The 15,435-nt window shown below is 34.5% G+C and overlaps 1 protein-coding gene across 2 annotated transcripts in view; it reads left to right on the top strand.

The window, feature by feature from the left end:
• The first annotated feature begins 237 nt into the window (after positions 1-237).
• The window catches only part of LOC120629127 (putative inorganic phosphate cotransporter), a 71,706-nt gene continuing 56,508 nt past the window's right edge, over positions 238-15,435 (top strand). The window contains exons 1-2 of one of the 2 annotated variants that reach the window (XM_039897917.1): positions 238-318; positions 1,247-1,388. In XM_039897917.1, coding sequence (XP_039753851.1) covers positions 1,253-1,388 — 136 coding nt within the window. In that variant the 5' untranslated portion in view covers positions 238-318; positions 1,247-1,252. Of the gene's footprint in view, positions 385-1,246; positions 1,389-15,435 lie in introns of both variants that reach the window. The other variant, XM_039897918.1, reaches the window with a different exon arrangement.

Genomic DNA, 15,435 nt, shown 5'->3' with positions numbered 1-15,435 from the left:
CGTTAATTTACTGTTACTAAATAACTAACTATTTGTTGGCTTGTAGATGTTGTATTTACTTATAGGTTATCAGTGAGAACATCATTAAATTAATAAATTATATAATATCCCAGTGATTGTCCAGTTCTGTTTCACACCAGTTGATAGTCTGACCTGTTGATGTAACGCCGCTGTTTAATTAACTTATATACTATAATTAAATTACTACAAAATTTAATATAATATAAAAACTGAAAACTAAATATTTTATTACTAAGGTTGTTTTAGTCAATACCTAAGTGAGTGCTATTGAGAGTGATAAGAGTGTGTTGGTAAAGAGTGGGTGTTTATTTAATTAACGGTATAAACACATTACCAAAACCCAACGTGTTGCAATGTGACCAAGTACGACAAAATTTAACGCTGATTTTATTTATGACATTGAAAACTCTACTAAGCACTAAACGTATCTTTTGAGACGTTATATTAAAATTTATTAATCATCATACAAGAAATATATTTTTTTACGTCTCGATTATGTTACTGTATAGTGTTATATGTCGCGGGTTTATGCAGTTCGGTGCAGAACCTCCGGCACCACGCGTCTTTCATTCAGAAATTCCTGTCTTTTAGTAAGATTATTTAGGTATTATTTACGACTTACTTACTAGCATTTGCTTTTATCATACTTTTCGCTTTTCTTTTGTTGTAACTATTCTCCTTGCCTCTCCACTTCTATCACTAGTAAAGATCTATTTCAGAAATAAGTGTTTCCTTCTCCACTTCTTTTCTTTTTTATTATTGTCACTTTTTTTGGTACAAAATTAAGAATAAAAAAGATTTGCTTGCACGCGCTTAAAACTAAAACTAGTAACTTATTCGCAATGTAAAATGGGATAGCATATCAGGCTAGTTTAAAAGCTCAAAATTCTGTACAATGCTACAGCCATTACACCTGACGAAACGTTTGTAGTATAAATATGTGTGGTTTGCTTTTACAGCTTCTGTAACCTGTAAAAGTTTAAAAATAATTAGAAGTAATTTTCGTTTATTATTAGTTGTAAGTAAACAGTTTGAGCTTTATAAAATATAAGTAAATAATATATGTAAATGTTGTAATACTCGAAAACGATTCATCGCAAAAGAGCGTGAAAGTCCAGTACTAAGGGTTAGATGCGTCATAACGTGAAGACTGAAGTCACATAGCAACGGGATCAGGTGTCGGAAATATGTTTCTACCGGACATTAATAAGAATTATGTGATTAGGTGGCAATGAACTGTATTGAAAGAATAATATTGGCCAGTAGTTCTATCGAAACTATATATAGCAAGAAGAATGGTCCGTCGACATCTGAATGGACACCGTTGCTGGGACGCCCCAAGAACCAATACGTGAATCCGGCATCTTGTAAGTAACTTTACATTAACGCTATAACTTACTGTATTCCACAGATAACGGGCTCAAAAATAGGTCATTAGAAATAGGTACAGCTATAATATACATCAAATTAGATATACAGAATATATTAGGTGTTGGCCGCGACTTGATCAGCACTTTTCGCCAAGTTCAGTGATTGTATCGAAACTAGGGTACAAACAAACAAACATACAGACACACGTTGCGTTTATTATATTATTATGATTGCAAAATACACTATGATAATTATGATTACACAAATTGTTTATATTGATTCTTAATAGATTTGCACTTTAAAGTTTACAACGTTAATAAAACGATCAATGCATAAAATTAACGATAATGTTTTTTTTAGATGGGTAGATATTATGCCAACGAGTATGTACGTCTTGTCTCTTGGTAAACTTAACAAAAAGTGTTTTATTTGATACCAGCCTTAGAGAAGGTACTTACTTCATTATTCTCTCTCCCAATACCCGTGCACCCTGCACGGGTGGTAATAATATCCAAATAAAAAATGTTTGTCATCAAACGGGGGTAATCATCATTTTCTATGTGGTAGCGCAGTGTGGCAGGTGGATAAATGATTCCCGATTTTATCCCCTGTCAGTGGATAAAATCGGGATGTAAAAATGCGGTCTCCTGCCTATGCTAGCCGTGTAGAACCACTTGCTTGGTCCGTCAGTTATTAAAATTAACAAATCACCGCACACCCTACCATATATAGTACCCTAGTACTTTTTGATAGAGTAAATACCTTAGTGAGGATAAAAGTAAAGAGAGACCCTGTATTTGAAGCCAAAACTAATTTTTAATCAGTATTTTCAGTCATCGTCATCAAAAACCCATTACCGGTCTACAAAAGGACATAGGTCTCCTTTCAGAATGAGAACGCTGGCCCAATGATGATTGGTAAACTTGCCCACGCCCTTGAGAACATTTAGGAAATATTTTAGGCATGCTGGTTTCCCCAGGATGTCGTTGTCGTTAAACTAAGTAATAATTATTTGCTTATAGCGCATATACACAATTAAATAATAAAAAAAGTGATACGTAGGTACACTTTGTAAATAAGTCGTAAAGAATGTTACTAATTAGAAATTATTTGTTACAAGGAGCACAAGTAAACAAGGTTAGTTACATCCACGACACAATACGCTCATAATAAAACTACATACTATAGGTACATCGTGAGGAAACCTGCATTCCGTAGAGCTCTCAATAATATTCTCGAAGTCGCTTGGCCGGCGTGGTGGACCTAAACCCTTCTCATTCTGAGAGGAGACCCTGTAGTTGGCCGGTAATAGGTTTATAATTTATTTATTTATTTATTTATTTATACTCTTTATTTGTACACCACTCAAAAAAACGAGACAAAAAAAGAACAAACACATGAAGAATGAAGCAGGATATAATAATGATAATGCTGTGTGAAATAAGGACAACCGAACTTTCTCATTTTCATATTTATATGATATTGATATCAGTTATCTTGTGCTAAGACCCTCGGTCCCTCACAAGACCAGACTAGAAAAATTCAGAAACTATAAATGTCATCATCATCAAAAGGTTGCTGTAAAGCTGTGGCTTCCCTTCGCTGAGTAATTACAAGCACATCAGGCAAAGGTTGATGGACACTGGGCGGCACTTTGTACGATGTATTCCTTGCATGTCCTGCGAGTTTAAAGGCGTTGGTTTGTATCTATCATCCGGTTTTTACTAACAATCTTCATCTTTATCAACTAATTTATGGTCCAATACAGATACAGATCTACGTAGAAACAGTAGGCATTGGCCGTAGTCCAACTTCCTGTTCCAAGACTTAGAGAGAGATTGGAAGACTTCATACGTCTTTGAGAATATTATGGAGAACTCTCAGGCATGCAGGTTCCCTCAGGACATGCTTAACTCCGAAAAGTTATAGCTGCGTTTCCGGGTATCGATCTCGGTCCCAACGAAAGCGAGGCAGAGTCCTAACTACTGGGCTATCACTGTTTCATTTACTCAGAATTTTAAGTTAAACTAACTCCTTTCCTCTAAGCTTTCATAATTTTGATTAAAGTTAAATATTCCGTGTACTCTATGAGGCATGATTCTGAGTGATTTCATCAATCATGTCTGCTTTCTGACGATCATGGAAATCTTCCACAGTAAACTAAGTAGGTATATACGTAAACAATTATTTCAACTAATATGTTTAAGGAGAAGTAGTGTTGCCCAAATTCAGTCTTGGTCTTGCAGTCTTGGTCTTGTTCTTGCGTTTTTGCAAGACCAAGACCAAGAACAAGACCGCGTATTTTTAGCAAGACCAAGACCAAGACTGACCGTGCAAGACTTGAGCAAGAACAAGACATAGCCTGCAAGACTCTTGCGTCTTGCAGCTAGGACTTAGCGCTATTTCACGGAGTAGTTAGGTGTAACAGTTCGGTGTATAGGTAGGTAGGTACGCTTAGGAATTCTATGAGACGCAAAAAACTTTATCAAAGAATATGAAAAACTGGACCTATGCGCATTACGACTAATACCATAAACATAGCGAATAAAAAAATATCTATTAAAATCAAACTGAGTGCATGCATAGTTATGTTTTAACCATCGGCACTTTGATAATACGGCATCAAAGGTTTTGTACTTACTTCTTAAAGAAATTTGCCGCTTTTCGGAAGTACATGGTTATGATACACGCGCCGGCGGCTTCTTTTGAAATCTAAAACAATCGTTGCCGCCGCGCCGAAATCATAACATTTGACACTATTCATGCAAAATAATTTCGAATTTTAAGAGTACCTACAGGTGTTCCAAAGAATAAATAAGTTTCAGATTGGTGATTTTAGATTGGTGGAGGACGCATGAGACAGAGTATCCGATTTTATCGAAAATGGCCCGTGATTTTCTCTCAATACCTGCAACTTCAGTACCTGCTGAGAGGTTATTTTCTAAAGCATCATTAGTAATTAGAAAACATAGAAATAGGTTAAGTGATGAGTCAGCCAGATGGTTACTTTGTATTAATTCTTGGTCAAAAGAATTGATATAAAGTATCATAACCTAATGATAAAGCTGTTGATTTGTGTTGTATTTTATTTTTTATTCAAATAAATGATAAATCGTAAAACTCTTTTATTAAATTTCTTATAAGTTGAGGGTTCAATCTCTTTCTAGACAGATAAGTATTGTTCTTTAAAATACAGTCAAGTTATTGTAATTAATTTGTTTTTTTACATGTTTTAGCAAATGTAAGCTTATAAATCATAAATGTTTATTAAGAAACAGTTACTTCCATGGAAAACGACATATAGGTCAGTTGATTTTTCGAATTTCTTATCAAATCTTCAGTTATTTATTAATCTGCTTGATCTTTACTATGGCTATGTTAATTCAAGCTCACAATGTTCCAATTCTAATACGTTTTTCTAAGATTTAAAGTAAACTTTAATAAATAGTAATAGACTAATAGGTAATTGCAAGACTTGCAAGACTCTTGCTGCAAGACCAAGACCAAGACCAAGACTGGGAGCGCAAGACCAAGACCAAGACCAAGACCAGGTGTATTGGCGCAAGACCAAGACCAAGACTGGCTAAGTCTCGTCTTGTTCTTGCATTTGGGCAACACTAAGGAGAAGTTGCTACCTTGTGCATTAACTTTTCGGACAGTTACTAGCCAGCGGCGAAGTCATTTCCATATAAAATATTCAATGAGTACACAACCGGCACTGGTTTCTTTGCGATAAAACTCAATATATGTTTAACTAATGTTAGTACATTTCATAGTAAAGTGATTTTACTTAAGTTTATAATAGGTAATACTTAAGGTGTTTGATTTTTTTTTTTCATTTTCTTAACTTGTTGTGAAGTAGAAAAAACGAGTATAAATAAATAAAAATCAGTATTGTAGTTTAAAGTAAATCTAATTTTAAGATTTTTTTATGTTTTATGGGTATTATTATGCCTTTGTCTATACCCTCTAACAGAAATATAATCCATAAAAATTCATAACTTAAGTAAGCAATAATTAACTTAGAATAAATGGTAAACAAGATTTCTTTAGAGTTGAAGGTTAAGCATTTTTTATTTATGAATCCGACAACAGTGAACTTGGCCTTAAGTTGTAGATAAAACAAGTAAAGCGATAAGTAAATGTTAATGCACTTTCATAATGGCACCGGTAACTTGAGATAATGGCAACTGAATGCGTTTAGGAACAATCATATGGAAATATAAAATGATAAAATCTAACCGATTGTATCTAATTTAGTCAAAGACAGTGAGCGATTAAGTGTTGGTTTTTGATTGGGTCATAGAGTTCCGGTAGCGAAGGTATAAAGTGGCTTAGGTTCCCGGAAGGGACTAGATATTTATTTAACCTAAATAAATTATCCGGCCGATCGCTACATAGCGCGTCAATGCTGCCAGTGTGATGGGCACTTTTTGTCCGGGAGTAACCTGACCAGCTATCATGGGCAGGATCAATTATATCCCCGGGGAAAGAATATAAATTTATCTTCTCCCATAGCTTTATAAACTCTCAGAGCACGGGCGCACATGTGGAAATAATATCCAAATACTATATGTGTATTAATAAACAGGGGTAAACTTCTCCTATTCCATGTTCCAGTGATTTAGCAGATGGGCACTTTAATTAAATCCCTTGTCAGGGGATATAATCGGGGGATATAATTTTTATCTCCCGTCAGTGCTAGGGGGGGTCTTTTGGCGAAGCGGCCTACGCTTTTTACGCTTTATCCTGTATTATTATTGAAATTAAGACTGTTATTATTATTAATTGTAGCTTTGAGTTTGTAAATTTTTATAATCATCTATTAACTTCTTAATATATATAAATAATATAATATTTATCATATATATGTCAATCATCATCATTAGCAACCCAATACCGGCCAATACAGGGTGCGGATCCTCTCAGAACGAGAAGGATTTACTCCGTAAGTGATTCAACACGCTAGCCGATTGGTAGAGTTGGTAGAGTTCACACGCTTTAAGAACATTATGGAGAACTCTCGATATTTTCTTCTATAATTTAAAAACGCACATAACTCTGAAAAATAAGAGGTGCGTGCCGGGGGTCGAACTCGACCCACTAGGGCTACGTTATCACCGCTTGCACCGCGTATATAATATAATATAAGTACTTGACTAGAAAAAGTATCTGACAAAAGGGTCAATAGGAACGCGAATATAAAATCGATGAAGGCCTTCTTTTTGCAATTTTATGCAGCGTAACTACCAAGGGACGACAATTTATTTTAATTTTAGAACACGGAAATATTAGTTTTTTTCTTAACCAAAGGTACAATAAATGGCACTTATCTATTGTCAACCAAGTTATTGTGTCTCTTTTCAATTTAGTGCTCTTTTGTGTGCTATGCTTCAACTTGTACCTACTTATATTGAAGTACATAATGGATTGTTAGTTGCACAATTTACAATGTTTACTGCCTGGACATACATACTTACTGCATTGCTATAAATTTTCATGCAATCCTTCTTGGTCCTAGCAAGTTAGCTACAAATTTTTAATGTGTTGGAAAAGAGCAACTGCTGAGTTTCTTGCCGGCTTCTTCTCGGTAGAATCTGCCTTCCGAACCGGTGGTAGAATCACTAAAAACAGACAGACTTGACGTTTCAAAAGTGCTTATATTAGGCCTACTTGAAATAAATGAATTTTGAATTTTGAATTTTGAATTTTGAATTTTGAATTTTGAATGCAATCCAAAGGTTCAAGTCAATTATTTATTATTAATTTTGTTTTTTTTTTTAAATATATAGAAAAGTGTGAAGTGCTTGATTGCAATCACACCTGATGGTAAGTGATGATGCAGCCTAAGATGAAGCGCGCGAAGAATTATAGGTATCTTGGAAGACGGAAGATGGGAGGGCATTCCAGGCCTTTGCGGCGCGGATCGGAAAGGAAGAAGCAAAACGCTTCGTACGTGTTGATGGTATTTCAACAACGTAACGGTGCAGATTTTTTCGGTACCTGGCAGTTCGATGGTAGAAAGCCTTTCGGGAAAGTAATGCGTCATCAATGGCCCTTAACCGTCCACTGTTGGACTAAAGGCTTCTCGAAGCGGGAGGGTTTGTCCATAATCACAACGCGAGACAGACGATTTTTTGATCGCAGGAGATGGTAGTATTCTAGTATACCAGCACAGAGAACGCTGCTGCCCATTTTCCGTTATATACCCTTAGTCGCACGACACCCGTGGGAAGAGAAGAGGGGGGTGAGAACTGCATTCTGATCTGCCGACATCAAACGGCATCACATGGAAACCGTGGCGTGCACTCAGTTATTTACCAGGGTATACATACAGCACGAAGATTGCATCAAATGCCAAAAATTCTCCTCCTATAGGAGACTAGTTAGACGAGTAACTAGTTATATTACAATTTTAGGGTAGGCAGAGCTTTTGTGCATGTATGAAGTGAAACATAAAATGATAAAATCTAACCGATTGTATCAAAATTGGTAAAAGACAATGAGCAATGAATTTGATTGCATCTTAGAGTTGCGGTAGCTTAGGTTTCCGGTAACTCCCACTAGAGATTATTGGAACCTAAATAAATAATGAATATAACTTATTAATAATATATGAATTATGAACCGTTATCATCTTTATCAACATGTTTTCGGGCCACTAGAGCGTACGGGTCTGCTCGCAATGATTCAGAAGAATTTAGGCCGTAAGTAGTTGACACGGGAGAGATAAAGGATTTAATACCTGACCTCTAATCTGTAGTTTCAAGATCGTGACATCGGGATTCGATTGCAATGTGCAATTTTTTTTGCATTTCATTAGTCGTCGGGTTAATCAAAAATAACATTTTATATGTATATTAAAGGGTTTTTCTTACACTCGGATAAATTATCAGTAGAATTTATTAATAAAAACGACCAATGTTGACTATTGTCTGCATAGGTATATAGTATTTGTTATATTTTTAACCCAGAATTTTAATAAATAACGCAGAAAAACGTACTTCAAATTTTAAAAGGTTACTCTGCTATTTTTATTAGTTTTTTAGCTTTTTATATTAGCGATTTTGACCCACTTTAAACGGCTAGATTTCGTTCAAACTTTGTAGATTTATTGAGATATGACAATACACTAATCTGAAAAGATTATTCCAATTTTCAATATAAAAAATAAGATTTTTTAGTTTTTTCGAACTATTAATTACAATTACTACAGCGCCATCTAGACCCAAATGTAAAAAACCCTAGACCCAAAAGTAAAAAACCTATGGCGTTTCCAACAGATGGCGTTCGCGTACCTAACAAATTCCACAGAAAACATTAAGCTACTAGATGGTAGAGGGCGTTAGCTGATACTTTTTAATGGGCTGTTTTAAATAAGTTATCACGGAATTGATAGTAGATTAGATCAAATAACAGTTTAAAATAAACCAAACTAAAAAGTAGAAAATAAATAATAGTTTAAAAAAAACTAAAAAACACGCTTTTTATAGAAAACCGAACTAAAAAATAGAAAAGAAATTTTAATAAATTTTAATTGAGAATAGTGTAAAAAACATTTCAATAAATATAAATTAATAATAGTGTGAATAAAAAAAAGAAATTTACTTAAAAAAAAGCGTGGCGTGCTTTTTAAGATATTAACAAAATAATAATCACTCTACTCATATCTGTCAATAAAATATTTATAATATATTATATTCTTACTTTAAATTTATTAAAATTTATTTTCTATTTTATAGTTAGGTTTTCTATAAAAAGCGTGTCTTTTAGTTTTTTTTAAACTATTATTTATTTCTATGTAGAATGTTTTGTAGAAGTAATCTGGTAATGCGGACAAACATTTAGTCAGAAATAGGGTCAATATTGACATATATTTTTTAGTTGTGAAGAACTACATACTGGTATTAATAGTTTCAGATCTTTCAACCTCCTTTAGCAGCACTCTGAACCTTAAGTAACAAAATACATAAGTACACATAATATATGTATATTGGTTCCTAGCTACTATCTGCGTAGTTGTTTAGTTTATTACGTATAAAATTAAATGCATACTAAAAACATATAATTTTCGAGTTGCGATCGTAAGTCACTTGGCAATTTTGCACTGGATCACATCTCGGAAAATTACAGTCAAGTCGTCAGAACCGGTCCTGCTGGTAGCAGTAATGTAGCCAGACAGTCTGCCGCGCCTAGTCATTATGGGCAACCAATAATTACCTATCTGTAGAACCGGGAATCACAGCATAGCATTTTAATGATTTAAATTCCCTTCGTCATTATCATTAAACTAAGCTACTGAATTATGGAATGCACTTCCACAATTCAGTAGCTTAGTTGCATTAAACATAAGACAGTCGAAGTCATTGGGCATATTTATAAATGCTGTTAAGGCTCATATCTCGCTCAGTAAAGACGTCTATTATTATTTATTTATCCACTCATATTGAAGTATTTATGGTATGTTAAGATATGTATTAGTATATTTATTTTTTATATATAATACCGATATTATTTTTGTATTTGTGTAGTCTGGTTTATGTATTAGTATGTAGATATTCGTATGTACCTAGTACTAAAAAGTGTACCCCACCTATTCGTTTTAGTTTTCCTAATCCTAAGGTTGCCTGGCAGAGATCGTTAATTAGCGATAAGGCCGCCTTTTGTATCCTGCTTCATTCTTCATGTGTTTGTTCTTTTTTTTTGTCTCGTTTTTCTGAGTGGTGTACGAATAAAGAGTATAAAAAAAAATATTGTCGGCCTCCTCGGCGCAGTCGAGAGTACTCTTAGGTCTTATCTTAGAGGCCTTGGAGGTTCATGATTCCCCGGTAGAAATTTGGGAATAAATAATTTCTGTTTTTCCCTGGGTTGGCAAAGGCTACTGATGAATGATGATGAACACGATGACGAGAATTTTGTTATTGTTTAGCGAGGACTCAGTGACGACGAAGTTAATGGGCCTGGCTGAAAACCAGTGCTGCGCTTTTTAGTATGCAGCTATATTGAGCCAGATACTTTGTCAAGTATAAAAAAAAATTATACTTTAACAAATTTATGACACAAATGTAACATTTTACACAATAAAGACGATTTTTCTTTCTTTCTTTCATTAAGAGCTAGTCCGGATTATGGAAAACATCCGCACCTTTTTATCCTCTTAGTTTGTTGGTCTCGTGCGGAACTTCATATAACACACACTACGAACTTTCCGCGCGATTTTTGACGGCTTTTACTTCGACTATTAACTTTAAAACACTTTTATCCGCCACGCAACGCGTGAAATTTGTATCAAACCACGGTTTTTAACGAATTTTAAATCGCGGGTTCGTATACTCTTTGCCTAATATGATTGCAGGATTTCGAAAAAAAACTATTTCAATCAAAGATTTGTTTTTATACGCAGCCGCGTGGAAACTGTTTAGTAGCGGGTATAGGTATGTCATACATCTAACAGGTTAGCCCGCTACCATCTTAAGACTGCATCATTACCACTAGGTGAGATTGCAATTAAGGCCTAACTTGATTTACAAACTTCTGCGTACAGGGACTCCTCACATAAATGAGATACTCGTAGTTGGAGAGCAACGACCCACCACGTGTTAGAATGCGGGTTGGCGAGCTTTAAATATTATAACCACTAACACGAGATAATAATTTAAAGCTAGCTATCTTAACTTGCTCTCCGGGGCACTGAGTACACCCCTAATTTCCTACATCCAGGACCTCGTGAAAATTCCTACCGAGACCAACGAAATAGTTTTGTATTTTATTAGGTATTTACAAATTTTCCTAAACACTACCAGTCCGATTCTGATGGAGGTTTTTGCCTTTGGTAGTCACCTCATGGCAGCAGACCGATTTTGAATGAATGAATGAATGAATAAGTACACTTTTATTGTACACCAAAAAAGTAGTTACAGATATAAACATAGAGCAAGAGAGTACAATTTGGTGGCCTTATTGCGCTACATAGCGATTTCTTCCAGGCAACCAAAGCTGCAAACATAGAAAAGAGGTTGGTGGTGCAATCAAAGATTAGATCAGTTTTAAAAATAATACAAATATATAAATCCCTACGAATATTATTAATTTCAATGAAAGTTTGTTTGTCACGCTTTCACGCAAAAACTACTTCACCGGTCCTCATGAAACTTTGTACACATATTAGTTAGAAGAGATATAGGATACTTTTTGTCCCGACATTAAGCTCGGTTCCGTTGGGAGAGGGGATGAAAGTGTTTGACGATTGTACACCATAACTCCGACAAATTATAACTGCCGACCGAATGGCGCAGTGGGCAGCGACCCTGCTTTCTGAGTCCAAGGTCGTGGGTTCGATTCCCACAACTGGAAAATGTTTGTGTGATGAACATGAATGTTTTTCAGTGTCTGGGTGTTTATCTGTATATTAAAAGTATTTATGTGTATTATATTCATAAAAAAATATTCATCAGCTATCTCAGTTCCCATAACACAAGCTACGCTTACTTTGGGGCTAGATGGCGATGTGTGTATTTTCGTAGTATATTTATTTATATTTATTTATTTATAACTGATTTATATATAATAAATATAATAGTTATATATATTATATCTTGTTATATATATATATATAATATAGTATATTATATATAATTACAATAAAGATAAACATTCATGAAATTACCCATAATAATGTAATCTAATAAAAATCATATACAACATGTATAATTATGTACGATTTTGTATCTCAGTTGATACCAAATTTAGCCACTGTGGAAAGTTGGCTCCCAATTACTTGTTAAATCTATATTTTGCATTCTGAAATCTAAGTTTCCAACTCAGTTCATTTCAGCTCGGCAGGTATAATAAGATAATGTTGGCAGATATAATAACATAATATATGCTTAATTATATATTTGGGCGGTTTTTTATACAAGCTTTCCACAGTGGCTAGCTGAATTTGGGTAGGTACAACTGTGATACAGAATCGCTCTGCTTGAGATATTGAGGTCATAGGTATTTTCAACAAAATTTACTTGTATTACTAGGGAATTGCACATTGGGTATTACTGTCAGTTTACGCACACCGAGTGATTCTCCAACTTAAAATGTTACTTTTTTTATTCTTTATTGCTTTTATAAGTGAATATAAATAAACAAATGTTGAGAAAAAAGACTATTTTTAACACTTATGATATTTTTAAATCTCTTTTTATTATTTAAACTAATTAAAAAATTGTTTAAAAAAGTTCTATCTTTGACGTCCGTGTGTCTGTATGTGCGGATCCCGTATCTTTTGGTCACGACAACAAGCGAAATACTTCACTTATCGAGTTGGTTTTTTTTTATAGGCTTTTTTTGAGGAATATAAGCCTATTACTTTTCACGGTATAATTAGAGGTAGTTTAATTATTATTTACAAATAATCTCAATTTTATTGTAATGAATGAGATTATGAGGCGTGCACTATTGGATTTTCCAACTATTCTAAATATATTAGATTTGAATAAAATTTAATTACAAGCTATGTCGAAACTTGAAATTACTTGATAGTACCTTTACCATAGATATCTAATAAGTGGATAAGTAGTTGCAAAGTAGCCATACAGTCTGCCACGCCTAGTCATTAAGTACCAATATGGAACCGGTGCCTAGCGGAACTGGACTTGTACATAGGCATCTAGTGGACACTTAATTGGGTGTCTACCAATTACTTTTACATACGCACTTATCTATCTTTTTTTTTTATCAACGACAGGTTTGCGCTGGACTACGATCTCACTTGATGCCAAGCACTTAAGAATGTGATACAATTTTCCTTATTTATCAATAGCCTATAGCAGTCCACTTCTGGACTTCTCCACACAGTCCACAGACAATCCTCTTATATCGCAGTAGATGGTAGTAGTAGTACAGAGGAAGCCGCTGCCCGTTCTCTGTTACATCCACTTAGTTGCCTCGTACGAGAACCGCGAAGAAGGGTGTTGACAACTGTCACACGGAAAAAATAATTCCTAAGGAAAAAAATATTTATTTATTTATTTACGTACTAAATTTTTCTACAGTCATTGATTAACAAGTCAAACAATTCAATACCTGTCCAATTCTAAATTCCCTTTATAATTCATCTGATCACAACCCATTACGGGTCTTCTGAGAAGGGTCTAGGCCGTAGTGGACCACGCCTTTGAGAATATTATGGAGAACTCGCAGGCATGCATATTTCCTCACGATGTTTTCCTTCACACTTAAAGCAAGTGATATATATATATTTTTTTAATAAATAAAAATAAAAAGTTCTCCAGTCGTGGGAATTGATCCCGTGGGAAAAAACACATAACTTAAAACATTTAGAGGTGCGTGCTGGTATTCGAACTCGACCCCCCGAAAGTAAAATAGAAGTCCTAACTTAAATGAATAATTGTTGAAACTCACTTATTCTTTGTAAAGTCAACCTCTCCTGACGATACTCCTGGTTTCGGAACGAAACGTGCGTAGAGGACAAATTGCTGAAGATCTGTTTGGTCCGGAGTATAAAGATTTAGAAGAAATTATAAATTACACCATACAGATTCTCCTGCTTTTCGCGGAGTAGGTATTGCAAATCAAGCTCATTTTCCAAATGATATCTTGTTATTAAAAAATGTATTAGAAATATCTGCAAACTCTCACGTTAATCTCAATATTACTTTTCGTTCCTAAACAAATTCCTTTCTCATTTGGTATTTTTGTATTAAAATACATGACAAAATTAACTTCAGTAATTTATAACTATACTACTACTGTTATACCTATCTAATTAATTTCGTTCTGCACTTTTTAATATACCTACTGTGATTGGAAAACTTTTTTTTTCGCTTTATACGCTACATTTTTCTTAGGGATTTTTCTCATTCATTATGGATTTTTCCTGCGATTTATCTATGTACATTCATGCTGGTACTAATAAATGGATGGTTTGCCGTTATCATTCTAGTCTAGTTTAGTTCTAAGTTCAAATGTGGGTTATATTGATAAGGACTTGATTGTTACTAAGTTGGATATGTACAACATTACATTGTATAAAGTAAAGCTAATCTCTGCGTGTGTTTGCATCATATTACACTGCAATCAACTTTTTTGACCCCTAAAAGTCGGATTTATGTTTTTATTTTTATTATATTACTAGAAGGTTCTTGTCTGCAAACTTACCTGGTGGTGAGAGATAAGGCAGTATGAGATGGTACTGTGCTAATCCGTTAGCGGTATAACCGTTATTTTAAACTCATATCCCTTAATCGGTTTTCATCAGGTTCATAGAACACTAAATATCTAAAATATATCTCTATCTATAAATATAGCGTCTAGTAGGTACTACCGAAAAAGACACGGCGCTTAGCGTTCCGGTACGATGTCGCGTAGAACCGAAGGTGAGATGAGAAAACCTAAAGATATATATATTTTTTTGACAATGTCAAATATAATATAAACTTGATCCAAATCCTATTTTATTCATGCAGGCGTATTTATACGAGAACCTATATTTTGAAAGGAACAGTAGTCCGGAAACGGGGTAAGTTTTGTAGGAGATATAGCGAAAAATATACTTATTTATCTATTTTCAATATATTGTCTATTGTAGAAAAATGTCACATAATTTGCATTTAACGGTAAAGGAAAACATCGAGAGGGTTCCATGCTACTCTTATGCTTTTTGATGGGATTCACTCATGGGAAATTATTACAAGAAAATGGCAATTTCCTAACTCCCGTCTGGTATTGAGCATTGTGTGACAGATAATGAAAACAACTGTGCCAGCGTCGTAGACTACGGCCGGTGGGCCGTGGGCCGGTATAATGGGTTGATATGACGATGATTATGACGAATAAAAAGCAAACTCTTGGAAAAGTGTTTGTTGCCAGTTATGAACTCATGGCTCCGAAACGTAGTCCAAACTAATAAAAGGTTTCATAAGAAGGCTCAGAGACTCAGGGTCAATCAGCATTTGATGGATAGAGCTATGACCGAAGTATCTCTACGTGATCAAATCAGGAATGAGGAGATCTGTAGAATACCCAGAG

The sequence above is a fragment of the Pararge aegeria genome, chromosome 14, assembly GCF_905163445.1.
Source record: "Pararge aegeria chromosome 14, ilParAegt1.1, whole genome shotgun sequence".
Lineage (NCBI taxonomy): Eukaryota > Metazoa > Arthropoda > Insecta > Lepidoptera > Nymphalidae > Pararge > Pararge aegeria.
Note: the sequence above shows the minus strand (reverse complement) of the source record. Positions and strands in the feature narration are given on the sequence as shown.